Raw genomic sequence first — 26303 nt, 5'->3', positions numbered from 1 at the left:
ACGTGCAAAGACTTCTCCAGCACATCCCAAAGATACTCATTGGGGCTGAGGTCTGGACTCTGGTGGCCAAGCCATGTGTGAAAAGGATGTCTCATGCTCCCTGAACCACTTGTTCACAATGTAAGACTGATAAATCCTGGTATTGTCATCATGGAATATGCCTGTACCATCAGGGAAGATGGACCTGGTCATTCAGTATATTCAGGTAGTCAGCTGACCTCATTCTTTAGGCTGTACTGTTGATTTCACCATACGTTTAAGTGATCTCCCATTTTCTGACCACATTTCTCCCTCGAGGTGATAGTTCAGCTCCATCCGTCCAGGTTTTCATAATGCATTTTACGGTTCTTAACCCAATTTGAGTAGTTTCAATTTGACCCTTCTGAAACTGATTAACATCCTTTTCACGACCACAAGGTACGTCTTGCAACCATGTCGGAAGACGTAAGAAACAACTCATAGCATCAGCAAGGGTTAAATAACTCGTTGCCAGCTGAAACATATTAATCACTGCAGTAATTATCCAATGGAAAGCTTAAATCCAGGTGGTGACTTTTTTTTTGGACCAGCAGTCTATTTACCTGTGCAGTAGTCACTAAGAGCGACCTCTTCTACATACAAGTCATGTGAACCATTGTTTATATAAAACACTGATTTATTTTTATCTTCACATACACAGGCATTAAATAAGCTGATTTTATCCGTAGGATAGCCCATGAGTGTTGCATTTGTGTACATCATCTTTCCTGACCTCCTTATGATTGTTGGACTGCAGACTGTGTACAAAGGGTGTGTCCATCCAAAGTCCACTAGGTTATGATTTTATCCTGTATAAATGCTGAAGTGGCTCAGTCCCAGACATGTTTGTTTCTTTCTCTGTTTGCATAAGATTAAGTGTTTTTTGTTGTTTTTTTTACTCCATGCACTGTAGTCTAATATTGTCACATAACTGGTATACAGACATGTCAAGTACTTCACAGTTGTACTATTCCAATACTATTATTAAATTCCTTTGACTTGACTACACGTTCATGTTCAGATACATGAAACTCTAGTTAAAAACTGGAGAAAAAAGGTCACAGACGGGCATTCATGTTTAAAACCTTTATCTTCATCTTGATTTACAAAAAGATAAAGAATTGATCATGGTAATATCACATGAAAAAATAATCATACTGGATGACTAATATTTCTGATGAGGACAAAGCACCTTGTTTCTATGTTGTTTCTCCAGAATTCATAAAATGGTCAGTTGAATAAAAAGATTTAAATAGACAATACATTAACTAAGCAGAAATGAGGACACAAGCTTAAAAAAAAGAATCCAATGTCATCGCAAACTGAACATGGTATAACACTAGTGCAACTCATACAAACCAATTCAAACAGTTTGCATAATAGTCCATGTAATGTGATGGAACATTATAAAGTGTGTATGTACAGTATCTCCATGTATACACCCAATACAACTAATGTACAGCTGCAGATGGAGATCTTTAGTTTAACACACCTCTGTGAAGAATCCCGCCTTTAAGAAGAAACTACTGGAATTAAGCCAATGACTTAACCATAAACTAAATCTATAGAGGCAGAAAAAAAACAGAATATAAAAATCCAATTAAAACCAGATAAAACATGGCTGTGTAGTGGAGATCCAGGGTCCTGCAGAGGCACATGCGAGTCGGTGATGTCTTACTCAGCATCGAGGACCATGACGTGTACAAAGAGTCCAGCTGAGGGGAGAATGTCTCCGTTCTTATTGAGCAGAGGCACATGTCTGTATCCTGTGTCGGAGCACAAAGTGGCTGCAGTTAATGATCAGAAAAAGGAGAATATGAAGAGCTCTTTGTGCAGAGGGTGAATTGAGTTCTCTATGCTCTGCCAGAGAAGGGAAAACTCCCATCTCTGTTCGTTTATGAAGTGTTGAACAAAGAGCTGCCAGTGGCTTTTACATAATTGGGTTACAGTGAGGCAACAACCCCTGCAAACTTGCCCAACTTACCCATCTTTAAGCTGTTGAATGGAAGCGTGTACTGTCCAACAAACTCATTATCAGACGTGGAGTCATGGTCTTCAATGAGGAAGCGCACCATTGCTAGGTCTGGCACATACACATCAAACTGGAAGTTTTCGTTCCATGACGGGTTAAAACCTTAAACAGAAAAGCTGTCAGTAACTTGATGTATTGCAGATGTTACACATTATTAATTTCATGTTCAGCCCATTCTTGGAGTTATTTGGTGATCTTTTAACCTGCATCGACCACTTATGTTTCAACCTCTTCTTCTTTACTTCTCTCACACATCATACCCGGCTAGAATTCGGAAAATATACCTCTAGATAAAGTACAGAATAAATGCAAAACCAATGTCTGCGTGTGGTGTTTGAAAGGAAAGGTACCATTGTTCTCAATCGCACTGGTCTTTTTCTCATCGACATCAGCCGGCACCCCGAACACCTCCACTTTCACCAGCGGGTCCACGATGGAGGATTTCTTGTTGTTCACTTTGGGGAGCTGTTGGGCTGATATGATCTGATGACAGGAGGGCGACACAGTCAGATAATAAAATATCCTTCATAAACTGGAGAGAATAACAATAATAATAATGTAAGTGTGCATCATCACTCAACCATGACATGGAGCGTCTTGTGCTTCAGCCAGTCTCCTCGGGTCAGGGTGATGGGGTCAAACTCTGTGCCTACGTCCCTCATGTAGGCCGGTTTCAGGATGTAGCCGCTCTTTCCGTTAACCAGGAATCTGCCCTGGTTTACGTCCATGTCTGGGCAGTTTGTTTGGAAGTTTAAGGCCACTGAAAGAGAATTAATGAGATAATTAACAGACGGAGATTAACAGAGAAATCCAAAGGAAGCGGCTGTCTCCCATTAGTTACACTTTTCCTTTGTGCTTGCTACATTATCAAACTGGACCACGTGAGAATTTCAAACTCCCTTCTTGCATCAGTTTTATGTACCAAGTTGACAGCCAGCATTCCACAGAGGCACTGGGCTGTAGTTGGAGGAGTCTGTCCTGATGCCTGCTGGATAGATGCGACTCAACTTCTCCACATTATGACGGACGTAGGCATTAGCTGTGGATGACACATTAAATGACAGTTATTCACTGAGCTGAATGTTAGAATGTTACTGTCCATCATCACACAGGAGAATGAAATAAAACTTTTTAGTAGAAAATCACAACAGCTCTTAAGATGTGAAATGCTTCAAAAAGTTTTTTAAAATAAAGCAAAAAATGGATAATTAAGAAATAAATCCGGTTATTTTGACACTTCCATTCAGTCAACTCACTCATTTGAACAAGAATTTATTTTAATCTTTTTAAATTCAAACTACCGAGGTGAACCTCTATTATGGTTCATAAGACGAACAAAAACTTGTATTGAAACAAAAAAACTCTGCTGACTTCACATATTATTAGCACCACACCTTTTTCTTTCCACATGCGCAATAAAAACATAATGGCTACAACATATTTCACCAAGTAGATAAGATAAGTAACATAAGTGTCTCTTAGAGTTCAATTTCAGGACTTGGTAAATAATTGAATGAGGTGGGATAAATTTACATTAAATTTAGGAAGCACCAATAATGATCAAAATCTTTACTGATAACTTCTCATAACAAATCATGAGAGAAATACTTGAGTGAATCCTCACCCGACTCCTCTGCCAGTTTCATGGCCTTCCCCTCCTTGAAAGATGACATCTCGTAGAAGCTCTGGTTTTTCCTTGCCTCCTCAAAGCCATGGAAGTGGACACTCTTACAGTAGATCACCATGTCGGACAGCTCTTTGGCCATTTTTTGCTTCTTTTTCTACCACACATAAAATTGAGATAAATATAAGTACAAAACAAATGTCTGATAATGCTTTAAAATGTGTTAATTGAGATAGATTTATTGACTCTTCCTTGATGTTACCACCCACCTTGCTTTCCTCTTTCTCCATTTCTTCATCCTCGTCTTCCTCATTTGACTCTTCCTCCTCCGTCACATCCTCGTCATCAGCTTCTGCTGCCTCAGAAGCAAAGCTGGCCTCCAGTTTGTTTAACCTTTTCCCTTTGATCAGGAATTTCCCCTTTAGCTCCTAGAGATACATAAACAGTATAGTGTGATAGAGTGACTGGCATCTTTACAACAATCAGTCATAAAAACATAATCTACCAAAGATAAGAGTGGATAGAAACCTCTGGAGATGGGAAATTTGTGGGCATGCCGTCCCCCAGGGGGGAAGTGATGAGTGCACTGCCCAGGATAGAGCTCATGTGGCGGGCCATGACTTCCTGCTGCTCCACAGAGCAGTGGTTCTCCAAGGAGAGGATGACTGGGTAATCGGATGTCTGGGGATGAATGAGAAAACAAGGAGTAGAAAATGTACAGTGTTCGTGGATATTTTATAAATCTGAATCTTACTAAACACACCTTAAAGGCATACTCCTTGATGGCTTTGATTGCGTCTTTGAAGAGGATTTTTGAGGTAAGTGTGTAGCCGTGGTAGATCACTGGCTCGTCATCTGATCCGTCCCAGCAGTCCAGCTCCACACAGCGGCAGCCCTTCAGGAGTGCCCTGAGAGACACAATCAACATTAGAGACAGAGTTGTTGGACTACAAAAAGGCTCTGAGGAGGGAGGTGAGGTCATTAACAAAAACAAGATGCTTAAAATAACTAAGAACTAGTGTAAACATCCAGATTGTGATGAATTTATCTTGATACATCAAGAATGAAAGAATACAGGATTTGTTTAATACAATCAAATATAATTAGCAGGCCAGGTTAAACCAGGACACTCCTAAATTGGAGACATCCCTAAACTTCCTCTGATCAGGACAGAGACCAAAAGTTGGATAAATATCTGCAAACTGCAGTAATTATAATCGGTACATTTCAGGTACAGCAGCTGACTTCAAAGGTAGATTCGGCTTAACTACAGCTGTTACCTGACATATGCCTCGGTGCTGCTGGGCCCTTTGAGCTGGTCCTCCATGAGATAGGTGTTGTGCGAGGAGGAGATAAAGTAGTGATTGAGGGGCTGACTCATGTCCTGGTACAACTCTTTGTGATCTGTATTGAGGATCATGGCCTCTGGTTTGTGCATGTACATGATGAAGCCATCTTTGGACAGAAGTTTCTTCGCCTTGGCTGAGGAAACACAAAGATGAGATACAACGACAGTGAACAAAGAGTCAGACATTTATACAGGACAAGCTGTGTCAGTGTAATGAATGTGCCGTGGTCCTCAAAAGGATCTGACTTCCCCTGTGCTAATTAAAATTCAAACCTGTGCCGGTTTATTAGTATTTGTCATCTTCTGCCATCACTCAACTTACCATGAGCTGGAACACACTGGATGAAGCATAATTGGAAATGATGTAGAAATGCTTCACACTTCTGAGTGCAACTGACTTGAAATTAACATACACGTCCAACCCACCTTACTCTACGCCTCTTAGATCATTAAAGTCTGGATTGGATGGGCACAAATTTGGTACGCAGCCTTGCAGGACTGAGCTCTAAGACCTGTCTGTTTAGCAAAAAGGAGCTTGGAGATTAAATAAATCAACTGTTGATCATAATGCCTTGAGGTTACATTTCCACATGTAAATCTGAGGTAAAACAATCCTCGCAGAGAAGAATCATGTAGCTATGTTTCCACATAATTTGCCCAACTTTTAATCCCAGGAACTACTTTTCTGTTCCTTTAGCCCATTGTTATCTGTGTTTACATAGTGGTATAAAGATTTAAAGATTAGGCAATATTCTGCTGATGTATGAAAAAGCAACGGCAGATTTTACTTGTTATTTTTGCATACAACTATACAACAACGAGGCATGGACTGCCATCTTCTGTAATTCCATTTTGATATGTCAAAACTAACTTTGTGGCTATTTTTTTATTTATTTTTTTAAAAATGGTGGCTGAAATAAAATATTGCGAGAACTCAACTGATAAGAAATGTTGCGCAGCAAGTCCCACGCCCCAAACTTCCTGTACTAGAAAGTACTACTCTCTGACCCGAGCAGCTACTTCTTGGGGTAAAACAATGGCCCCAGAACTTAATTTAGACAACAGGCCCTGCTTGGCCCTGGGCCCTGACCTCCAAAGGTTCGTAGTCCCCTCCTGTGTTGGAAATGTGTCTTAGGTGTGACTCAGCTAAGCTATGTTCTGCCCCTTTTAGCATTAAATTGCCTTGGCAGACCAGACATAAGAGTCTCAGCTGTGGTGCTTGTATGTAAAACATTCATGTAATACATAAACTTAGGTTTATACTGTGTTAGGTTTAGGTGTTTAAGTGAGTAGCTAGTTTCCCAGTGTGATATTTGACTTGGGAAATGTAGCTCAGCAGTCAGTGAAAGTCTTGTGAATGATATTTGTTGCTTTCACAAAGACGCCTCTGTTTCATTTAAACCAGAACAGAAAACTAAACATTAAACAAAGTTTCTGGCTTTAGAGTTTACACTGTTAGGCCTATTTTTTAACTTTGGGTAGAGCTGGGCAAGTTTATCTCTGCTTCCTGTCATCTTGCTAAGCTAAGCAAAGCTAACTGCCTCCTTCATAAGAGTGGTATCGATCTTCTTATCAAATTTTGGCAAGAACGTTTCTGTCTTTCTCTGCATGTGAGACTATTGCTTTAACAGTATACGTGAATAAACACTGCTGTAGATGCACCACACTTAGCCATTTTTCATCTGTATCATCTCTTTAGGCCAAAAGTATTTTTCTTTGCACAGGTTTCCTGCTCAGTTTTTAGTGTTTGGACATGAGATTGATGCCACTTAAGCTCAAAAGAATGAAAATGATGGTTTTCAACTTGACGCTGAAAAGACCAGGATTAAGAACCACTGCTCCAACACACAACGGAGTAACAATCTGAAACAAAGACATGTATTACAGATAAAATACTGACCATTTTCATCTGGCTCGAACTTCTCGATAATCTTGTGAGCGTCAGCCAGTGAGGCTTTCTCTCTCTGTTCTTTCATCAGGAAGTCCACCAGGTTTTCAGGACTCATGAAGCCTGTCGTTTTCGCGTACTCTCCGTAGATCACATCGATTTCCTCCCGATGGGTCAACAGGTCATAGAAATGTTCGATCTCCTCTCCAGACAGGTATCCTGATTTGGATTTGTCACAATCCTGAATGAAACACACATTATATTAAAGCGATCAGTGATAAGTCAATATGGGTTAATGTGAATACTCTTAATTTCTTTTCTAATTGTTTCCACTTAGGAGAAATTATCTACAAGAACAAAACAAGATTTTCCATGTGCTGGAGGCAAAAAACAGACATCAAATGGACTTCTGTTCAGTTAATTTAACAGCAGCTTCACATTTCCTTTAAATTAAAATGATCTATCAATTAATTTTTGCAAAGAACTGTTAATTACCACCACATATCTGATCTACAACATAAAGTTAACACTTTGTGGTTCTTAATGTTGGTCTGCCTGCTCTGAAGCACATTACTTCAGTTTAGGTAAGAATGATGAAGATGAAAACTTGAATGTTTAAATTACTACATCAATTACATCAAATAAGTAACCCTGCAGCAACAATTAATCTGTTTTACAGCTCTACTTTCATTGTTAGGACCTGTAAAGGCATCACCTCAAAGAGCATCTCTGCATAGAGGTCATCCACATCCATGTTGATCAGATGCAGGAAGTCCTTTATCTCAGAGTGACTCATTTTATTATCTTTGTTCTTGTCAGCCTTCCTTAGGCAGCTAAAGATCCAACTGAAAAGTTTTTAATGTAAGGAATGAATATGTGCACATTTGAACAGGTTCATATCACATGACCCGACATCTGATTAATTCAGGGCTGCAGCAGGGGGTAGGATTTTCACAGTATACCCTCCACCATTATAAGGATACTGCTCTGTCCTATGCTGGAGGCTCAGGTTGTTCATGTTGGAGACCAATTTCTGCAAGCTGTTGACCCACTGCTTGGCCTCCTCGTCTGAGCTGGCGATGAGGTCCAGGTTCTTGCGGCGACCCTTAAAAATGATGGAGAAGCAGCGACCCTCCACCTGCTCATCTGTGCTCTTCCTCAGGCCATCTGACTGGCGACCCATCCGCACCGCTGAGATGTCATCGAGGGAAACTGAAGACAGAATAAAAATATAATCAAATAAAATTCAGATTTTGTTTAACATTTTCAAAATATCTTGCCATAGGAATGTTGGCACTTTAGCCTGCTCACTAAAAAATACAGCAGCTCTTTTGTCCATTTAGTATCTTCAGGCATCACAGACCTGCCTGCTTGGTAAACACAGACCTGCTGCAGTTTACTGACGTCACATTACAGGTTTTTACAGCTGCACTGTACTGAAGTTTGAAGTCACTGATGTGTAGAGTTGTTGGATGCACCGTTAGGGGTTGTATGTTATCATACATGGCAACAGAAATAGAAACATCGCCATACTACAGCTACCAGACTATGACTAAATGAGAGCAGTTTATGGATGCAATCCAAGCAAATTTATTACCCCGAGCTATTTTAAACCACTCCTACACATGCAATAAAAAAAAATCACTATCTTGATAAACACACCCACATCATCACTGCTATCATGAACTACCCAGTTCTGTGTAATAATACAAAGGTCTTTCACGCAGAGAGATTTTTTATGGCTCTGTGATCAGCCTTTATCCACGAATGCAAGATCCATCTGACCTGAGAAAAAATATCACAGATGTTTAACTTATATCACAAGTGGAAACACAACTGCATTGGATTATGCTTGGTAGTAATTCATGTGTGACCACCACAACACCAGGCGGATGCATGCAAGAGTGTTGCAGTCGGGTCTCACACACATGATTGTGGGATGCTGGGACGGCACTCACAGGTCTGGTTTGACTTGAAGAATTTCTTCGATTCCTGCCACATGGTCTTGCAGTCCTCCTGGAGTTTGAAGTAGCGGGTCTTCTTCCATTTAGAAGAGCGGACCTTGAGGAGGTCTCCACCCTGCAAGAGGAACTGGAGGTCCATATCGCCCTCCATACCTGTGAAAACAAAACGGAAACTAAATGTGTGTAGACATACTGAGCTTGAAGCCAATTTCACACATTACACTTGAGTCATCTAAATCAGATCATCACAAAGCTCAATGGAAAGAGTGAATGAAGAAACCACGAACAGATAAAAGACAGACAGAGTTTTAAACTGTAGTCTGACCCTGGACCTCTTTGGTGACACAAGATACAGTTCAAATAACACAAATGCAGCCTACCTAGGATCTTTGCATTCGTTCGTATCACCTTCTGACTCCTGGCATATCGCTGTCTTTCCTCAGATGGGCTGAGTTCAGTTTGTCTTTGCAGACACGCCATGGTGAGATACTGAAGCGCCACCAGACTACCAGACTGTGCTCACAAGGCGTCGGGACTGACCAGAGTCTGACCAGGGAGGGCGTGTACTACTACCAGCCCCACTCAAAGTTCTCCTCTCATGGTTTACTAAACTCCGTGTCGGCAGTCAGGTGACAGCCAGAGGTGTACTTCAGCTCTTACGACTAGTAACTTCTCCATAACCGCCCCCAAGAAGGTGGTTCAACACCTGTATCCGGGTTACGCCAAAATGTTGGCATATTTAACAAGCCGTATTATAGGAGGGAAACGAGCTCACCACAGACACCCATGTTAACTTTAACCTTACACGTTAACTAGAAAATAAAGCGTGTGTGTGACGTTTTGCGATAGTTACCTGACAGCTAACGGTCTTAAATGTAGTAATGTAATTAGCCTTCAACAGAATCACAGTTAACGTGACACTAAAGTTGGCCTATAGCCAGAGGGAAATGCAACATTTACAATGCAACTAGTGGACAATATTTAACTAATATAACGTGTGAAAATAAAGCATACGTTTAATCAGTCACTTTAAATTGTAACGTTACACCCAACATATAGAGTCCTGTCATTGTTGGCGGGCTCCATCTAGCGGTGACTTTGAGGTACTGTCAAGAGCTGTGATTTAAATAAACGCGACCAGGCACAGGTTAAAAACACTCTACAGGTGCTGAAAACGAACCAACATACATTTTGAATGCATAGAAGAGATAAATATTGGTATATTAAGCGTCAAACGATAACAAGCTGTAAGGGTTTGTTTGTCTAGTTTCGTTAGTAACTAGACGCCGTGCGCTGTTTTGTTTCTGGCAAAGTCTTGTTTCTGTTTGCAGCAAGGTGAACTCGCCTGGATGAAAAAGACCACACCTTTTAGTAGAGCGGGCCTATAAACCAATATTAAAAACACTACACTACAGTCATCTTATTCGTGTACGTTTCGCACAATATTTGGAATACCAGCAGTTAATGCAGAAAAAGATTTGACTGCAGCAGTTTTAATGTGAGATAAGTGAATAAAACCAACTCACGCCCGTCACGTCGCTTCAGCCTGACAAAGTTAGTCCCAACGAATGCAAGCCACACTTTAATTTGCAAAAACACAAATGATGTCCTACCGGTTGTCTTTTCGAGCCCATTCGTTGCCATCCTATCTGGGTTGTATCTCTGCTTCGCACAGTCAGGTTTCGTCTTTCCTCGTTTCACTTGATGCACCGACCGTTTCACCTAAAGTTGCTCCTTCTTTCCATGTGCACAATTGGTCAAGAAAACTTTGGGTAAGGGATTATTGAACAGAGCCAACACACTTAAAGGCGGCGACACAGGTGGGTTTCTCCTGGCTCTGCCGTCTGAATGGTGTCAGCACTCCTGCAGCCTCCAACACCGGTTTGACAAGTCTGCCATACAAACAGCACTGCTGATGTCACAACGAGGAAGGTTACACCTTACACCAATTTTGCCATCAGGCATCAGGGTGGTTAACTAGGTACTGTCTAACTGGATAACTAGAATTTCAAGTATGCCACAATATGAGTTCACCTGCAGCTAAAAAGAAAAATTCTTCTTTAATCCATCCTTTTATAAACTTGTGTTTTTTAAACACTTCAGGGCCAATTCCTCAGAGGAAACCTTAGATGTGAATAAACAGGGAGGGGACGTTCACCTGAGAAAGCACGCATAACCATGAAGATACTGTAACCAGGTTTCATAAATCATATTTATCAAGCGTGGAAATGTCCTTACACTTCATGCCTATCTATTTGATTTCTGCTAAAGCCTTTGTTCATTGGATTTTTATGCGGACACCTGTTCCTCATTTTAAACGCAAGGTAAACATGATCAAGAAGGCTGAATAGCAGAATTGGCACACTGCCTGCCTGCATAGTTGACAGTGAGCTTGAGCATATTGGTTACACTGAATGGGACCGATGAAGTTTTTTTGCTTTCCTTTTCATGTGCAGCTTAGCCTTGGCAGGATAATAGCTCTGCAATCACTGGTGTGTTGGGGGCTCTTGTGGCTCTCAGCACTTCCCTTTCAGGCCTGGCTTACCCTCAGCGCACTGTCAGCATCAGGATGAGTGAACTTTAATGCAGCATCAGGGGGGAGAGCTTCCGGGCAAGGGCCAACCACTTCCAAAATCCACGAGGTTCAGAGAAACATGTAGGGGAACAGAGTGCAGCATTGTCTTTAAATTTGTACCCTGGCTCTGGATCATTGACAGTATAATTGCTCTGGAACAGGAGAAGTAGGTTGTTTTCTTAGATGCATAAGAAAATAACACCACCCATGTGATTTTTATTAAGTTAAGGAAGAAATTCATGCAAGAAAACTATCTTGGTTTCACATTTCATACACTTACACACCTTCATCTGGGAGCTTCTCTGCTTCATGTGAGCTGTTCAAGGGTTCAAGTTCCACAAGGGATTACAATGGTTGTGTTTTTCATTGACACCGAAGTGAAACAGTAGATACTGTACAGCATAACATACTTATCACCAGGAGCTGGTGTGGATGTTTAAACAAATAGAGTTAAAAATATATATGTTTTCTTAAGCTGAGCTTCTAATGTTTACAGTGGGAAAACAAACATGAAGCGGTAGCTATCTCATGACCAGCTCCACAGCAAAACTATTCGTGTTTGTTGTGTTTTTGGTGTGTTTTGTTTGTGTGATTGTAAAGCATAAAACAACCAATGAACTGTGACTTAGATCAGTAATCCAATTTGGTGAAAGTGGACAGTAATGGAATGCATCACATTCCTTGGGTCCCTTCAGTTCAAAACACTGTAAACAAGTATGTGACTTCTCTTTGCTTGGTGTCTTTGCCTGTTGAACAAGCTAGAACAGGCCCCGCTGTTTCCTTCCTCACATACCATTGATGCCATCCATAGTTTTGCTGGTTTTCCCCAAAACATCCACAAGTCTGAGATAATACAAGGGCTCAGGTTACCAAAGGATACAGCCCAAAGACATTACACTGAGTTATGAATACTACAGTCTGTGAGCACAGCAGACACCGTCCATCTGCATTTCTGGCAAGTTACAAATTCCATCATGGTGACATGAAAGATTAAGGTAGTCTACAAATACATCTTAAATATGAAATTTTTGCTCAAGTACTGCATCAAAGTAGAATTTTCAACTATTTGTGCTTCTCACACTTCTATTTTATGCAATTTTATTTTTCTACTCCACTAAATTCACTGTATTTAACAGCTATATTTCTACTTTTTCAAGATTTTATACCCCACATACTATGTGTTGCTGTTCTTAATAATTGTTATAGATAAAACTACTGAGACTTACATAAATCAGATCAAAATAGCAGCATTTCAATCAGCCACAACAATGAAATGCTGATTTTATGTTAAAGGAGCAGTGTGTAGGGTTCTAGCAGTGTAGTTGCAGATTGCTCCCCCTTGATTGAACCCCCCTCGTCCTCCCATTCCAAGCATGAAGAAGACATGCAAAAGGCCCTATCTGGAGCCGGTGTTTAGTTTGCCTGTTCTGGGCTACTGTAGAAACATGGCGGTTCAACATGGTGGACTCTGTGGAAGAGGACCCGTGGCATCTGTAGATATGAAGGCTCATTCTTTGGTCACAAACATATTACAATTCTCATTTTCAAGTGATTATACACCAATAAAGATACAATTATGAGTTTTATAATAAAGTTCTGCTAGATTTTACATACTGGACCTTTAAGGCACTGATAATATTATTGTAGCAATATAATACAACACTGACAGGAGCCATTCTACATGATGAAGACAGCTTTACTTTTGTTAATTTGGTAACATTTTGAATGCAATTGTGGGGAATAAGAAGGCCCACAGTAGAGGCATTGGCGCCCTCTGTTGACTTTAACACACTGTACCCAGTTGTACAGGTGCGGAGTGTACTCATATAACGTATGTCTGTTGTCTAAAGACTACAGTTTTAAGCTAACTGGCGTACCGTGGTCTAAAAACTATAATTATTACGTATGGTCCAGCTCGGGAAGTTTTATATTCCGAGTTGTTCGTATTTTACAGACGTTAGCTGGCAGTCTTTGCCACACTCAAGATGGCGACATCTCTGTGCCGCCGGGTGAGCGCGTACGTAACAGAATGCGTCAGCCGCGCGTAAAGTTGTGTTGACAGGAGCGGCTGGAGTTGTCAGCGGAACAGCAGCAGACAGCATCACCGGAGCCGAATGGAGTAATCACAAACATATTACTCCCGACAGCGTCTCTGTTATTATTTAGAAGCTTTGTTTACACACTTGAAACCACGACAACATGGCAGACGACCAGTCCTCTCAGTCCTGGTCCATCGACAGGGACGACTACGAGCTCAACGAGGTGATAGGTGAGTAGCTTAGCTCGCTAACGTTAGCATCCTTAGCCTCCCCTGTCTGTGCAGCGGCGTCGGCTGCCAACTGCCACTAGCCTGTTAGCATGTCTGAAGCTAACGGAAGGCCGGTTACAACCCGCAGCTACATGTCAGGGAGGTTCACAGCTGTGTGGAGTTTCCCTCCGGCTCGCAGGATTCAATGAAAGGTTTCTGCTGGTTGTCGAGCGAAGGGGAAATGGCTTCTCAGCAATGTCAGCGTGAAGCTACACGGCAGGCTAACGTGAGTTAGCCTACAGTGCGTGAATATTCGTCAGTTGTGGGAGAGGGTGGTGCTCTCTGCTGAGGGTATGACACGGATTATAGTGAGACATACTCCAGTCTAGGTAACGTGACTTATGACTTTGAACAAAAGGATATGTCTGAGCATGTAGAAGTATCTAACTCCAGTTTTTTATGACTCAGCTGCATTTTTGCTGCATGTTTAGAGGATTTCTTTTCACACTGTAAACGACCTTAGTTCCCAATTTAATAGACTAGTTCCCATTTAAATGTAGTATGTTCTCACATTGCACACTAGCTGTATTCTCTGTTACAAACTAGCAGAAGTTGTCTTTTGGTTGTCTTCAAATGTCAAAGGTTCTTTTGCTCCTCCATGTCGATGGTTTCACTTTTCTTGTTGTTGTTCTCCTCAGGGAGCGGAGCCACCGCAGTCGTCCAGGCAGCCTACTGCAAGCCGAGAAAGGAGAAGGTGGCTATCAAACGCATCAACCTGGAAAAGTGTCAAACTAGCATGGATGAACTCCTGGTAAGATTCTGTGACAATGTGTGGGCCCGTATCTGCAGTCCAGATGTTCATTATATATATGTGTGTGTGTGTGTTTGCTGGGAGTTGTGTGGGGTGAGATCGTTCAAGGACAGATCAAAAGCTTGATACCACAACCACCACTGAGCACTAGAGCTGGGTGAAATCCACAAGACACACCATAAAGACAGCCCCCGCCCCCCTCCACGACCCTAGTGAGGACAAGCAGTTACAGAAAATGAATGGATGGACATTATGAAGACAAATTGAATGTGAATTAATTATATAACACATGTGGAACAATGTTTCTCTTTATGAGCATTAAAATAATGTTTTTTTCACTTAATTTAACTTTTGAATGTCACACAACTACAAACACTCAAATGAGAAAGTCATAGCTGAAAGTTATCGGCTGTATTATTAAGTTATCTCCTGTCACTACAACAGTAAACAATGTCTCTTATTCTAAACAGTATAAACTTCAATACAACTCACGATACATGTTATTTAACATGTTATTTTATGTAGAAAGGCCTAGATTGAGATTTTCAGAGTTCCCGAAAGTCTGTTGCATGCAGGATGCATGCGAAACAGAAAGTTAAACCATAAAAATACATAAAAAGAAAATAAGTTTGTCGTAGCTTATTATTATTATTTGGGCTTTTCTCACTGCGATCAGCTGTCAAACCAAAGTTTGGGAACACTGTAGTGTGCAACAGTGATGAAATCCAACCAGGGTACATTTAAATTTATATTTACATAGCAGTGTATATTGTGTGCTCGCTAACATCAGAAGAAATTATTACATTTTCGTGGAATAGGCCTATAATTTAGGCTTATTAGGCTTTGGGGAAAGCACATACACAAAGGCTAATGTGTATTTAATAAGTGCTGCTTCTTTTGTTTTGTTTCTTTAAAACAGTGTAACTACATTGAAATGTTGAGATGAGATCCATGAAGATTTGTGATTCACCTCAGCAAGTGATTGATGAATTGATCATATTGTATTAGCTTTGCTGTACTTATCTTGTTTGGGGAAATATAAATCTCTGGGCCCCAATCAGTCACAATCAAGTTAAATATTGTGAAGAAAAAGCACACGAACAACAGGTTAAAGTTAGTTTTCATAATCACCTGTTGGACAAAATAACCAGTAAATCTAATACTCATCATATCAAGCTGATTAATCCCATTGACGCAAAGTCCCTGTAAATCTAATATTGCTATACAGCAAAGCCATAAACGTCTTTTATAGAATCGTACAGCAAAATATCTATCCCCTATCTTGGTTTCTTTTATCTCTTCTCCATGGAATATATATTGTTTCATCGACCCTACCATACAGTTACAAAGAGGATTTTATTATAGTTTATTTTTTAATGTACTTTTTGTGCTGATTTGTTTGTTGTTTCAGCTGTGCAGCAGAGGGAATAAGTGAAAACGTCAAAGGGATGACTCTGCATCAGTCATTGCCTCCTCATCCTAGCACGATCATTGCAACACTGAAATGTTTATGTTTAAATATTTCATTGCATTGCTCCGTCTCCAAGTCCTCATATAATCTATCAAGGTCCTGAATTCACCTGTCTGCTGTCCAGGTTAAAAACATCTTGGCCTGGTGGCTTGGCACTGTCTGGAGTCAGATGTACAGGTTTAGGATTGGATCATTTAAACAAGACAAGTTAACTGTGAGGTCAGGCGAGTGATCGCAGGGACTGGCTTCTCTCAGTCAAACCACACTTAGTACAGATTTATTAGATTACGTAAATTCACATCAGAAGATCAAGTCCTACTTATGACAGAGTTTAGCTAAGCTTCAGTTTAAGTAAGATAAATATTTAGTGAGTGCTTTGTTCTGTACCATTTCTGCTTATTGTGTGACCTTGTATCCCATATTTTCTTGTCTGTGCAGAAAGAAATCCAGGCTATGAGCCAGTGCCACCACCCAAACATTGTGTCTTATTATACCTCCTTTGTGGTGAAGGATGAACTGTGGCTGGTGATGAAGCTGCTCAGTGGTGGTAAGTGTTGTAAAAAAGAAACTTTGCTTCTGACTTGACATTGCTAACTCTTATCTTCACCTTGACTTTGACTTTCTTGGTCATATGTACAAAGAAAAAACCTCAAATAAGGCTGGGTCTGAAATGTTTCTGGCCCAGTAGTAGTAGTGTGTGTGTTGTTGGTGGTGCCGTTGACTTTATACCTGCAAGTCTGGATCAGCATTTTTGTTTGACGGTCTGTTTTTCTTACACAACAGGACATGTGTGGAAAAACTTGATATAATACTGAGATGTACAACACAAGAGCAACTGGTGTCTCTTTACAGTGCAGCCAAAGAAACAGTGACGCTGATATCATAGGGACGAAATTATAAATAGTAACGTTACATGAATCATTTCCTGTGAGAATCCCGTGTGCATAGGTAGGCTATTTGAAATGAGCACAGCAATGGCAGACTCTGCTAAAAACAATGAAAACTACTGTATAAAGAGGTTGTTTCAGAAGGTCAATACATTGGATGACTGCTGACCATAAATTATGTTTGAAATAAGGTTTGACTCCATAAAAATCTTAAGGATTATGACTAATAATGTTCTAAGAATAAGTTAATAAGTTTCTTGGTAAATATCGACTGACGTATTTCCTCAGTGTTGCTCAAGCAAAGCCATGTAAAAGTTAGTCACATGATATCTGACAATTTCATCAGTTTACAATGATGCCAAAAGAAGTGCATTTCTTACTTATTTTAATATTGTATTTAATTTCTCATTCAATGCTCTGAGTATTAATTTTTTACTGATTTTTTTTTTTGAGGGCTGGATCCCTTTTTAAGCCACTTTCACTCTGATAATTTATTAACAGCTAGCAATCCATTTATAGACAAACAACTGACATCAACATAAATAAGTATATATTAGGTACATGCAGGTGCAGTCTCCCTCTTGGTGCACTCTGCTGAGTTCTGGCAATCTATCTTTTGTTGAGTTAAGAAGGAGGACACAGCTGCGAGGTTTGTTTATAGTACAAACCACTACCAGATAAATGCCACTCAGTGTGCCTTTAAATACTCTCCAAACCAGACATTTCTCCCGTGTACTGTCAGCACGTCTTGTGACAAGCCTCTGCCTTCTCTCGCAGGCTCAGTGTTGGACATCATCAAGCATATCATCTCTCGCGGCGAGCACAAGACTGGAGTGTTGGACGAGGCCAGCATCGCCACCATCCTGAAAGAAGTCCTGGAGGGGCTAGAGTACCTTCACAAAAACGGGCAGATTCATCGGTGAGATCTAACGATCTGTCACAGGGCTGCAGGGCAAAGCACTCTTCATACGCTGCTGTCTCAGCTCACTCTGGCACAGAGCCTTTCATCCCAGCATAAGAGAGCGTGTGGTTTGAACTGGACCTCGCTTCTTCAATATTTAATACAGTGAAAATGCATAATTGAGGAGGTTTGTTTTACATAAAAGTTCCTCGCAGGAACACTACGAACCACCACTGACAAGAGAGGCTTTAATATATCCTCTGTGCCTTGTTGTGTTACGGGTGTAAATGTTGCAAGTTAAACAGGCTCATGCCGCTTACAGAGATGTTGTCTATGGTCACATTAATGTAATTTTGAAAGGTGTTATATTTTCATGGTGTTATGTTACACTCTTTATTTCATTGAATAAGTCAAATGAGTGATTTTGTGGTGTTAAAATGTATCTGATGTTCTAGTCAGAGAGGTTCGTGAGTGGGCAGTATTTTCAGTCGACAGAGAGAGAAGCTGATGATTGAGCTCAGACACTCACTAACTCACTTACACCTAATAAGCAGAAAGCGGGTGGAGGGGGTTGAGGTCAGGTTAATCCACTCCCGTTCTTTAAGCAGAGTTTGCACTCAGTGTATGCAAACAGGAATCAGGTGGATTCAAATGAAGCAGATCGAAGGTGCACCTCTAACGTGAGTGTGTGCAAGAATGTTTGCTCATTTGCAATGTCAGTATGCACAGGCTAACCACTCCTTTGTTGGTGCAGTCATTGACTTTTCACATCTTAATTGTTTGTATGTTTAAATCCTCCTCCTTTTCACACAGGGATCTAAAGGCTGGAAATATTCTTCTTGGGGATGATGGCTCAGTGCAAATTGCTGGTACAGTGTTTGTATTGTCTGTTTTTTCTATTGCATCTACAGTGGTTTCTTTCATTTCTTTTCCTTCAGCAAGTCTGTGCATAGTTAGAGCTCCACCTCACCTCTGTATACAGTTTCTCATACATCGTATATTTGACCAAACAAGGCCAACCTAGTGCTTTTAAAAAATCACAGGGCTTTTTTCTTAGAAATGAGTTTGTGCTTTTCTCTGTTTTCCCCCAGACTTTGGTGTGAGTGCCTTTCTAGCAGCTGGAGGAGACATGACTAGGAACAAGGTCCGAAAGACGTTTGTGGGGACGCCTTGCTGGATGGCCCCCGAGGTCATGGAGCAGGTGGGAAAGCTTGTTTTGTAGTCGCTTTCTTTCTTTCCCTCTGTTTTCTCTCCGTAATGCCTCATAAGTCAGCGATGAAAGGAAGACTCGAGCGCTTTGTTCACTTGGTTCTGTTTTTAATCCGCAGGTCCGCGGCTATGACTACAAAGCCGACATCTGGAGTTTTGGGATAACAGCCATTGAACTGGCCACTGGGGCTGCACCATATCACAAATACCCACCGATGAAGGTAACTGTGGGTGCACTCACTTATCATTAAGTTATGCAAGATACAGCTGTCTGCTGACAAAATAAGTTAACATCATTGTAGGGAGTTTTCTTTGCTTCGTGCATATTATGGAAACACCTAAATTCTGAAGAAACTTTTTGGAGTCCAGTTGTTTGTGTTCGGTCAGTCTGCAGAGTGGCTTTGAGGAAGGTTCCCGCAGTTTTTAATTAACAGTTGGTTAACTGACTGAAGCTGATCTTTGCCTCTCTGTAGGTGCTGATGCTGACATTGCAGAACGACCCTCCCTGTCTGGAGACGGGCATCACAGACAAGGAAATGGTGAAGAAGTACGGCAAGTCCTTCAGGAAGATGCTCTCGCTGTGTTTACAGAAGGATCCAGAAAAGAGGTGAGTTAATCCTCACACAATTTTTTCTTAATGCCAGATTAAAGCTGTGCTTATTTTTCTTTCCATTAGAGTCCACGGGTGTGCAGTGAATATAATAAAGAGCCTTGTGTCTCTCTTCATATTTAGGCCAACTGCAGCTGAGTTGCTGAAGCATAAATTCTTCACGAAAGCCAAAGTGAGCCTTACATCACTCATTATATAAATAAACTGAATTTATTTTGTGTGTTTCTAAGATAAATCTTTATAGCTCCTGTAAGAAATGTTTGTCTTTCTGTTCCAGAACAACGAGTACTTGCAGGAGAGGCTCCTATATAAAGGTCCGACTATAACAGAGCGATCCAAAAAGGTTTGATACTCATTACTAATACATTTTGTTGCCTAATGCATGCTGGGAAACATCACATGTAACTCTGAAAAGGATTTGCTAGAAAGAGGCGATGAATCAGTCGATATTAAGTGTTGCGTTGTGTAGGTGCGTCGCGTGCCTGGTTCGAGCGGCCGTCTCCACAAGACAGAGGACGGCGGTTGGGAGTGGAGCGATGATGAGCTGGACGAGGAGAGTGAGGAGGGTAAAGCTGCTGTGGCAGCTCTGCGGGTGAGACTCTGCATTTCTGCGTCTTCAAACAGTCAATCCGGTTTACATTATAATGCCACTACACTGTGTTTCTCACTTCGTGCGCACACACACACACACACACACACACACACACACACACACACTCTTGAGCCAGCAGATGGTGCAGTTGGACTTGGTCTCTTTCTCAGGGAACAGGAATTTACTTATGTTGAGGCCTTTTCTCAGGGTTAGGCTGCATTCAAACACAATCTGGCGCTGCATCAAAAACACAGGTTTTTCCATTCATTTGAGGGCTAGTGTGTTTTGGCTGCAGCACTGCGGGTTGCAGGGATGTCCAGAAAAAAACACGGCAACCTGCGGTGGAGATGCTGGATCCAATATTTGGAAAAACGTAGCCTGACGGCACATTGTTGCCGCCAATCAGACACTTAAATCCCTTCACAGTCGCCGAGGCTATCCAGTTGGATTCATGGACTGAACTCTGATACTTTACCTGATGTGTTCTGGCTTTGTTCACTTCAGAGAGAGACAACGACATAGGTAAAGCCACCGGACAACCACAGTGCCTGATTGTGTCTGAATGCAGCCTTAAGGTCAGGCCAGTGTAGTTCAAGTGCAGGCTACTCAGGTAGTTCAACTTAAACATAAACCAGATTCCAAAAATGTATCTTAATGTTGAGAATTGCTTTATGTGGCCCAGAAACCATTTGCCTTGTTGTATTATAAGCTTCATGTTGATGCTTGTATTAACAAATATTACAAACTGTATGGTACTGTAGCACTAAAGAAAAGTTGAGTGTATGTACAATGACTGCCTGTTTAGGGGTGTGACATGGCCTCAGATTGAAAAAGATTTGTACCTAATAATTTGAGAAGGTTTGCCCTTTCAACATAATTGTTGAGAATATGAGGTAACAGGCACATGCTCAGATCACCTGTTTTTATAATTATTCTCTCCACTGTGTGTTCATGCTCAATTCATGTCTTGGTGTGGGATTTTACTCTCTGTTATCTGAACTTTCAGTTGAGCCGTGTGTTTAAAGTCACTTTGTGTCAAATTCCTTCAATCCTACAATACTCCATCATTCCATACATCGTGGGGATAAAAGGAGAATTGCATGTTTTTAATCCTGACAATCTGTCATGTCCATTCTGCAGTCCCCCAGAGTCAAGGACGGGTCCCAGAATATGGAGGTGAGTCTGTTTATAGTGGACATGACCTGAACATCTTGATTTATCGTAATGCCTTGACAGAGCGATTTGCATGACTGTCCTGTGTGTGTGTGTCCTCTTTTTCATCCATGTAAAACACAAAACACTCGCTGATTTTATTGGCGTATTCGTGTCTCTTAGCTTTTTCCACCAGCAGATGGCTCCACTGGACATCTGCAGCCACCTGCTGCAGCACACGAGAGCCCTGCAAATGTGGGCCAGACAGGACAGGATGCTCCACCACAGGCTCCCGCTCAAACAGCGAGTCCTTCACATGCACCCGCTGCTCAGGTAAACAGAAAATCTAATTAAGTGATCATAAGTGAAAATTATCACAAAGTGCAAATGTGTTCTTAAAGTTCATAGTTTAGGGCAGGGTGTATGACCTGTGGCCAGAAAAGAAAAGTTAGACATATAGTACCTCTTCTGTTTTTGTGCTTATAGGTCCTTAATTAAATTCTCTTAACTTCAAGATAATATTGAACTAACCTGTTAAAACTCCAAAGTTACACCATAACACAAACTAACTAACCAGTTGAGGCAGGTAGACTAGCAAGTCTCGTCTCGTCTTCTGTGATGCAAAATTACAGTTTTTTGGTGGCTTTGAAGGAAATAACAGCTGTGTCTGGCTAAACAAAAAGTAACTTACTCTTTAACAAAAATAAACATGTTTAGTGGACGTACATAGATGGCACAAAATTGCATTCAAAGATTACACATTGCTAACTGTTTCATGGCTGTCGGCTGCAGTGCTCTCACACAGTACTGGGCCAATTTCCCATCAGTACAGTAGTAACTTCATTGTTGTGTTGTTGCAGGATCCAGCTGCAGCCAACGCCAGTGTTCCTATAAGCCTCGTCCTGAGACTGAGGAATCTCAAGAAGGAACTCAATGACATCCGATTTGAGTTCATGTCCGGCAGAGGTTAGGATGCATCTTTGTGCTTTTTCTCTTTTATCATGTTCTAAGAGACTGAAGTCTAACTCTTTGTTTTTTTTCCTCTCTGTGTCAGATTCTGCTGATGGAGTTTCTCAGGAGTTGGTCTCAGCAGGTCTGGTTGATGGGAGGGACTTAGTCATTGGTAAGTAAGAGATATAAGTCTTTATAAAGTCAGCCAAGATATCGAATTATCACTGTTCACTATTATCACAACTTATCATGGCAACCTGTAATCCTGTAAGTTAAATTCATCTTTAGCGTTTATTGTGTGTTTTGTCTTTGTTGGCACCTGATTTTACTGTTTTGCTTACTTACCTCTGTAAGTTGACTATTAGTGCACTGCTGAAATCATCAGAAAGAAAGCAACGTGTATTTAAGGAATCTAAAATATTTTGGAAAAATGTCTATGTATATGTTTAAAAAGTAAATGTGCTAACGCGTGCAAAACCACCAGTACTTTATGATCTGAACACAGCTGGTTTATGATTTTACAGTGAGTGTGCAGTTCCAAAACCGGTTAATTCCTGTTTTCACCACCGATCATGATGGCACAGTCATGTCATGTGTTCTTAAATTAGCCGGTCATCTCACGAGGTCTCTCACTTCCTTTTGTCTTCTGTCTAGTTGCTGCCAATTTGCAAAAGATTGTTGACGATCCTCACAGTAACAAAAATGTGACTTTTAAATTGGTAAGTACACAAAGAATGAATCTTCCACTGATTTCTAATATATGTTTAGATATTTTACAGGTTTTTGTCTGATATTATTATGATATATTTAAAGATATTCGGTACAGTTCCTGAAGTTATCCTCTCTTCCAGGCTTCTGGCGTGGAGGAATCTGAAATTCCTGATGATGTTAAACTCATCGGATTTGCGCAGCTCAGCATCAGTTAAGTCAAGTAGAGCAAGCAACAAAGGACAGAAACTAATGGTTTTGCACAGCTGCATTGTAGTCAATTCCAAGAAACCACTACTGCCAAAGAGAGGATGAGGAGGAGGAAGATGATGAAGAGGAGGAGACATGAAGCTGGCAGGAGTGTGACACTACTGCAGGATGCATGAGGACCACATTGAGAAGGGGCTCAGTTCATCACAGGAATCACACTTGAAACGTTTACAGTGCGCTTATACAGTAAATGGGAGAAGAGATGCAATCAACTATATCGACTCGTAATTTCTTTTTCTTTTTTTCTCCCTCTTCATACATAAGCACAATCCAAACCATCTCCTGCCAGTACTGGAAGTGATTGCCTTTTTTTTTTTTTTTTTTTTTTTTGTCTGTTAGTTTTTTTTAATCAACTGTGCCACAAAACTCAAGAGTCTCATGCCACTTTTAAATGGCACTTAATCCTACACTGAAATTGAAAAGTGTAAATCTAGCCTTCGTTAGTCAAACTATTGATTTTATTAATGTGTTTGGTGGAAGAAAAAAAAATAGTCCATCTGTGATTATTGGGCGTATTCCGTGTACGCCTATCCAAGAAATTTAAGCAAACTCCCCTAAATCTGATACAAATAACTTAAAAACTCGCTGTAGCATAGTTTTAGTTTTATAATTCTGTAAATTCAGATGGATTTTTACTTAAAATATAAAAACTATCAGATTCCTGTACAAGGCAGCCCACAATGTGTGGTGTGGTCAAAGTTTAGACACTGACTGCTCCGCTGAAATCTTTCAAAATATACACAAATCAACTGCAACAGCTCTGTCCCATAACCGCAGTTACTACACTTTGTCGATGTATTCAAAGACAGGATTCTTTTCACAGATTGAGACATGCCTAATATTCTTGTACTATGCAATAGGTTTTTTTGTTTCACCATATGTGACCACTGGTTGCTGAGAATATTTCTCTTGGGTTGAATAAAACTGCTTTTTGTGCTTGTACCTCACGCGGAGTTCGTAAAGTCAACCAGCCGAACAGGCAGCTTTAGAAACCTGCAGTGAGAGGTTTACTTTGATTTTCACAAGCAGGCAACAAAGTGAAAATTTAACACACCAAAAGACACACACGGGTATTAATTGCTGTTTTCTATGTACCCTTGTAAGAGGTAATTTTGCCTGTTTACCATTATTGATCTAACAGCTGGGAAGAATCCTGAATGCTGGCAATGAGTGTCGAGCCTGGGGCTGCTCGTGTCACAGGCTGACTGATGGTGAACTTCTGTGGAGAGGCATGCACGCTCAAAAACTGAACATGTTCTACCTAATTGAAGTAAAGTTTAAAGGGGCAGTTCATCCAAATTGCGAAAATAAAAAATAGATTGTTAGTGGTAGCAGTAGTTTAGTGGTATTTAGCCATGCAGATGGTTTTGGTCTTATTTGCTGAGGTTTGGAGATGTAGTATTCTGCCTCTAATATGATAGAGGTGAAAGGTCCACCACGATGTTTCTGACTGAATTAACTCAAAATCTAGTATTATGAATTTCACTGAAATTTGATAACTATATTTGTGTTCCCGAAAGAATGAAACCTACTGACCGTGGTGACTCCTAAACCTTGAATGTAGTGCTGTTAACAGGTCAATTTGTACAGTACTTTTGGATTATGACCAAACACCTTTAAAACAAATACAATTCCCAGCAGCTTCAGCTGTGTTATAGCTAAAGCTAAGATTGTGCTAGCATTACATTTTTTTTCCATTGTGAGCATGTTAGCATTTAGCATGTTAGCACGCAAAGATGGTGACCACAGTAAAGTTTATGTCTAATACACATCCGCATGTTAGCATGCTAACATTCAGCAACCCTCGGACAGGCTAGCTAGACTCTTGAGGCATTGCAGGTATCTCGAGGGGTTCTCTTAAAACCTCAGCAAAAAAAACAAAAACAAAACTATCTACATGTCTGGGTAACACTAGAGGTAACACATTCATATGTTGGGTGAAGTAACCCTTTAAACTTCTCCAGAGACCAGTTATTACTTATTTTTTTGTCACTAGAAGAGTTGTTTTGACAGTACTGTAGTCTGTTTGCTTTATAAACACTCACCATCAAATCACTCTCATCACTCCCAGTGTAGCTGTATGGTTGTTTTGTACCACTTGCAAAGGGCTGTGAAATGGCTCCAAGTTCAGGTACTGATGTAAATGGTGTATGTAAAGATGATGTAAATGTACGTATGATGGCAACTCCATGCACTGTCACACAAACATCATGAAGTTTGTATGTAATGATGTAGATGCATTGACCGTTTAAGTGTACATGTCAGATAAAAAGGAACATTTCACTTGTAAATATTGATTAAGGCAAACAGATTGAGACTTGTCATGTTCAGTAGACAGTTGAATTTGTTTTGTAGTGTTTCCCACTGTTGGCCTTTGTCAGAGCATCACTAATCATGCACAAATGATTTGTTTAATTGGCACCTTATTGATCTGTTAACATGCATATGTTTGGAATTACATGGGGCTTGTAATCACACTCTGATGTCATGATATGCATTTTTTTCTCACTGACCCCGTCTGAGGTTAACTTATCTCTCTGTGTGGGTGTGTGTAGATGTGCGGTGATTAAATAATCACCAGAGGCTTTGAGCTCAACGTTACATTTTCTAAATTTCTTTCCCTTTTATTGTTGACTCGTCAGAAACCATTCATTCTGCATCTTTGGGTCGTCACTGAATAATTAGTATGAAGTTAATCATTTCAAGTACATTTTTCACTTTAAACTTTTTTTCTACAGATCATTATATATTTTAAAAATATGATTAATTATAAAATGTACATCAACAGAAGCATAATATTTGTGATGATGAAAGAGATTCCATGACATACAGTTTATTGGAAAATGTCAACACATGCAGATAAGTTTCATCAGATGAATAAAGTCACATGATGGAATTCATCGAGTGAGAACAATGTTTAATGGAAATGTGATGTCTTACAGCCCGGTTTACATTACTCCCCCGATAACTTTAAAGCTGGGACACTGCGTAAAATGGGAATTAGAAACAGAAGTCAATAATTTGCAAATCTTTTTGACCTATTA

General features: G+C 40.5%; 2 protein-coding genes across 4 annotated transcripts; one reads left to right on the top strand and one right to left on the bottom strand.

Moving 5' to 3' along the window:
• Positions 1 to 1287: 1287 nt before the first annotated feature.
• On the bottom strand, positions 1288 to 10828 carry LOC104927956 (1-phosphatidylinositol 4,5-bisphosphate phosphodiesterase delta-1). Of its 3 annotated transcripts, none has more exons than XM_010742150.3 (15): positions 10488 to 10828; positions 8869 to 9027; positions 7894 to 8122; positions 7626 to 7755; positions 6923 to 7151; positions 4955 to 5156; positions 4438 to 4582; positions 4203 to 4355; positions 3944 to 4102; positions 3675 to 3831; positions 2973 to 3089; positions 2632 to 2810; positions 2401 to 2533; positions 2003 to 2152; positions 1288 to 1784 (listed from the first exon to the last, which is right to left on the bottom strand). In XM_010742150.3, exons 1-15 carry the CDS (start codon positions 10516 to 10518, stop codon positions 1693 to 1695), a joined length of 2265 nt encoding a protein of 754 aa, XP_010740452.1. In that variant the 5' UTR covers positions 10519 to 10828; the 3' UTR covers positions 1288 to 1692. The 3 variants fall into 3 exon arrangements, with proteins under 3 accessions (XP_010740452.1, XP_027138520.1, XP_010740451.1); XM_027282719.1 differs by lacking the exon at positions 10488 to 10828 and adding an exon at positions 10401 to 10471; XM_010742149.3 differs by lacking the exon at positions 10488 to 10828 and adding an exon at positions 9255 to 9527.
• Positions 10829 to 13205: 2377 nt separating this feature from the next.
• On the top strand, positions 13206 to 26155 carry LOC104927954 (serine/threonine-protein kinase OSR1). The gene is made up of 17 exons (XM_010742148.3): positions 13206 to 13718; positions 14396 to 14508; positions 16418 to 16526; positions 17644 to 17785; positions 18581 to 18636; positions 18859 to 18968; positions 19096 to 19197; positions 19450 to 19583; positions 19710 to 19758; positions 19864 to 19929; positions 20056 to 20178; positions 21319 to 21354; positions 21514 to 21663; positions 22191 to 22296; positions 22385 to 22453; positions 22936 to 23000; positions 23133 to 26155. Exons 1-17 carry the CDS (start codon positions 13649 to 13651, stop codon positions 23205 to 23207), a joined length of 1575 nt encoding a protein of 524 aa, XP_010740450.1. The 5' UTR covers positions 13206 to 13648; the 3' UTR covers positions 23208 to 26155.
• Positions 26156 to 26303: the final 148 nt, after the last annotated feature.

Source organism: Larimichthys crocea, chromosome X, assembly GCF_000972845.2.
Source record: "Larimichthys crocea isolate SSNF chromosome X, L_crocea_2.0, whole genome shotgun sequence".
Taxonomy (NCBI): Eukaryota; Metazoa; Chordata; class Actinopteri; family Sciaenidae; genus Larimichthys; species Larimichthys crocea.
Note: the sequence above shows the minus strand (reverse complement) of the source record. Positions and strands in the feature narration are given on the sequence as shown.

What these genes read in the sequence shown, in the direction of transcription:
- LOC104927956 (XM_010742149.3), bottom strand. Translation starts at nt 9,354, where the DNA reads ATGGCGTGTCTGCAAAGACAAACTGAACTCAGCCCATCTGAGGAAAGA. An exon ending in GTTCGAGCCAGATGAAAATG is followed by an intron (nt 5,157 to 6,922) that starts GTCAGTATTTTA and finishes GTGTTTCCTCAG; the next exon opens with CCAAGGCGAAGAAACTTCTG. An exon ending in TGGAGAAAGAGGAAAGCAAG is followed by an intron (nt 3,832 to 3,943) that starts GTGGGTGGTAAC and finishes TATGTGTGGTAG; the next exon opens with AAAAAGAAGCAAAAAATGGC.
- LOC104927954 (XM_010742148.3), top strand. Translation starts at nt 13,649, where the DNA reads ATGGCAGACGACCAGTCCTCTCAGTCCTGGTCCATCGACAGGGACGAC. An exon ending in GATGAAGCTGCTCAGTGGTG is followed by an intron (nt 16,527 to 17,643) that starts GTAAGTGTTGTA and finishes CTTCTCTCGCAG; the next exon opens with GCTCAGTGTTGGACATCATC. An exon ending in TGGGAGGGACTTAGTCATTG is followed by an intron (nt 22,454 to 22,935) that starts GTAAGTAAGAGA and finishes TCTTCTGTCTAG; the next exon opens with TTGCTGCCAATTTGCAAAAG.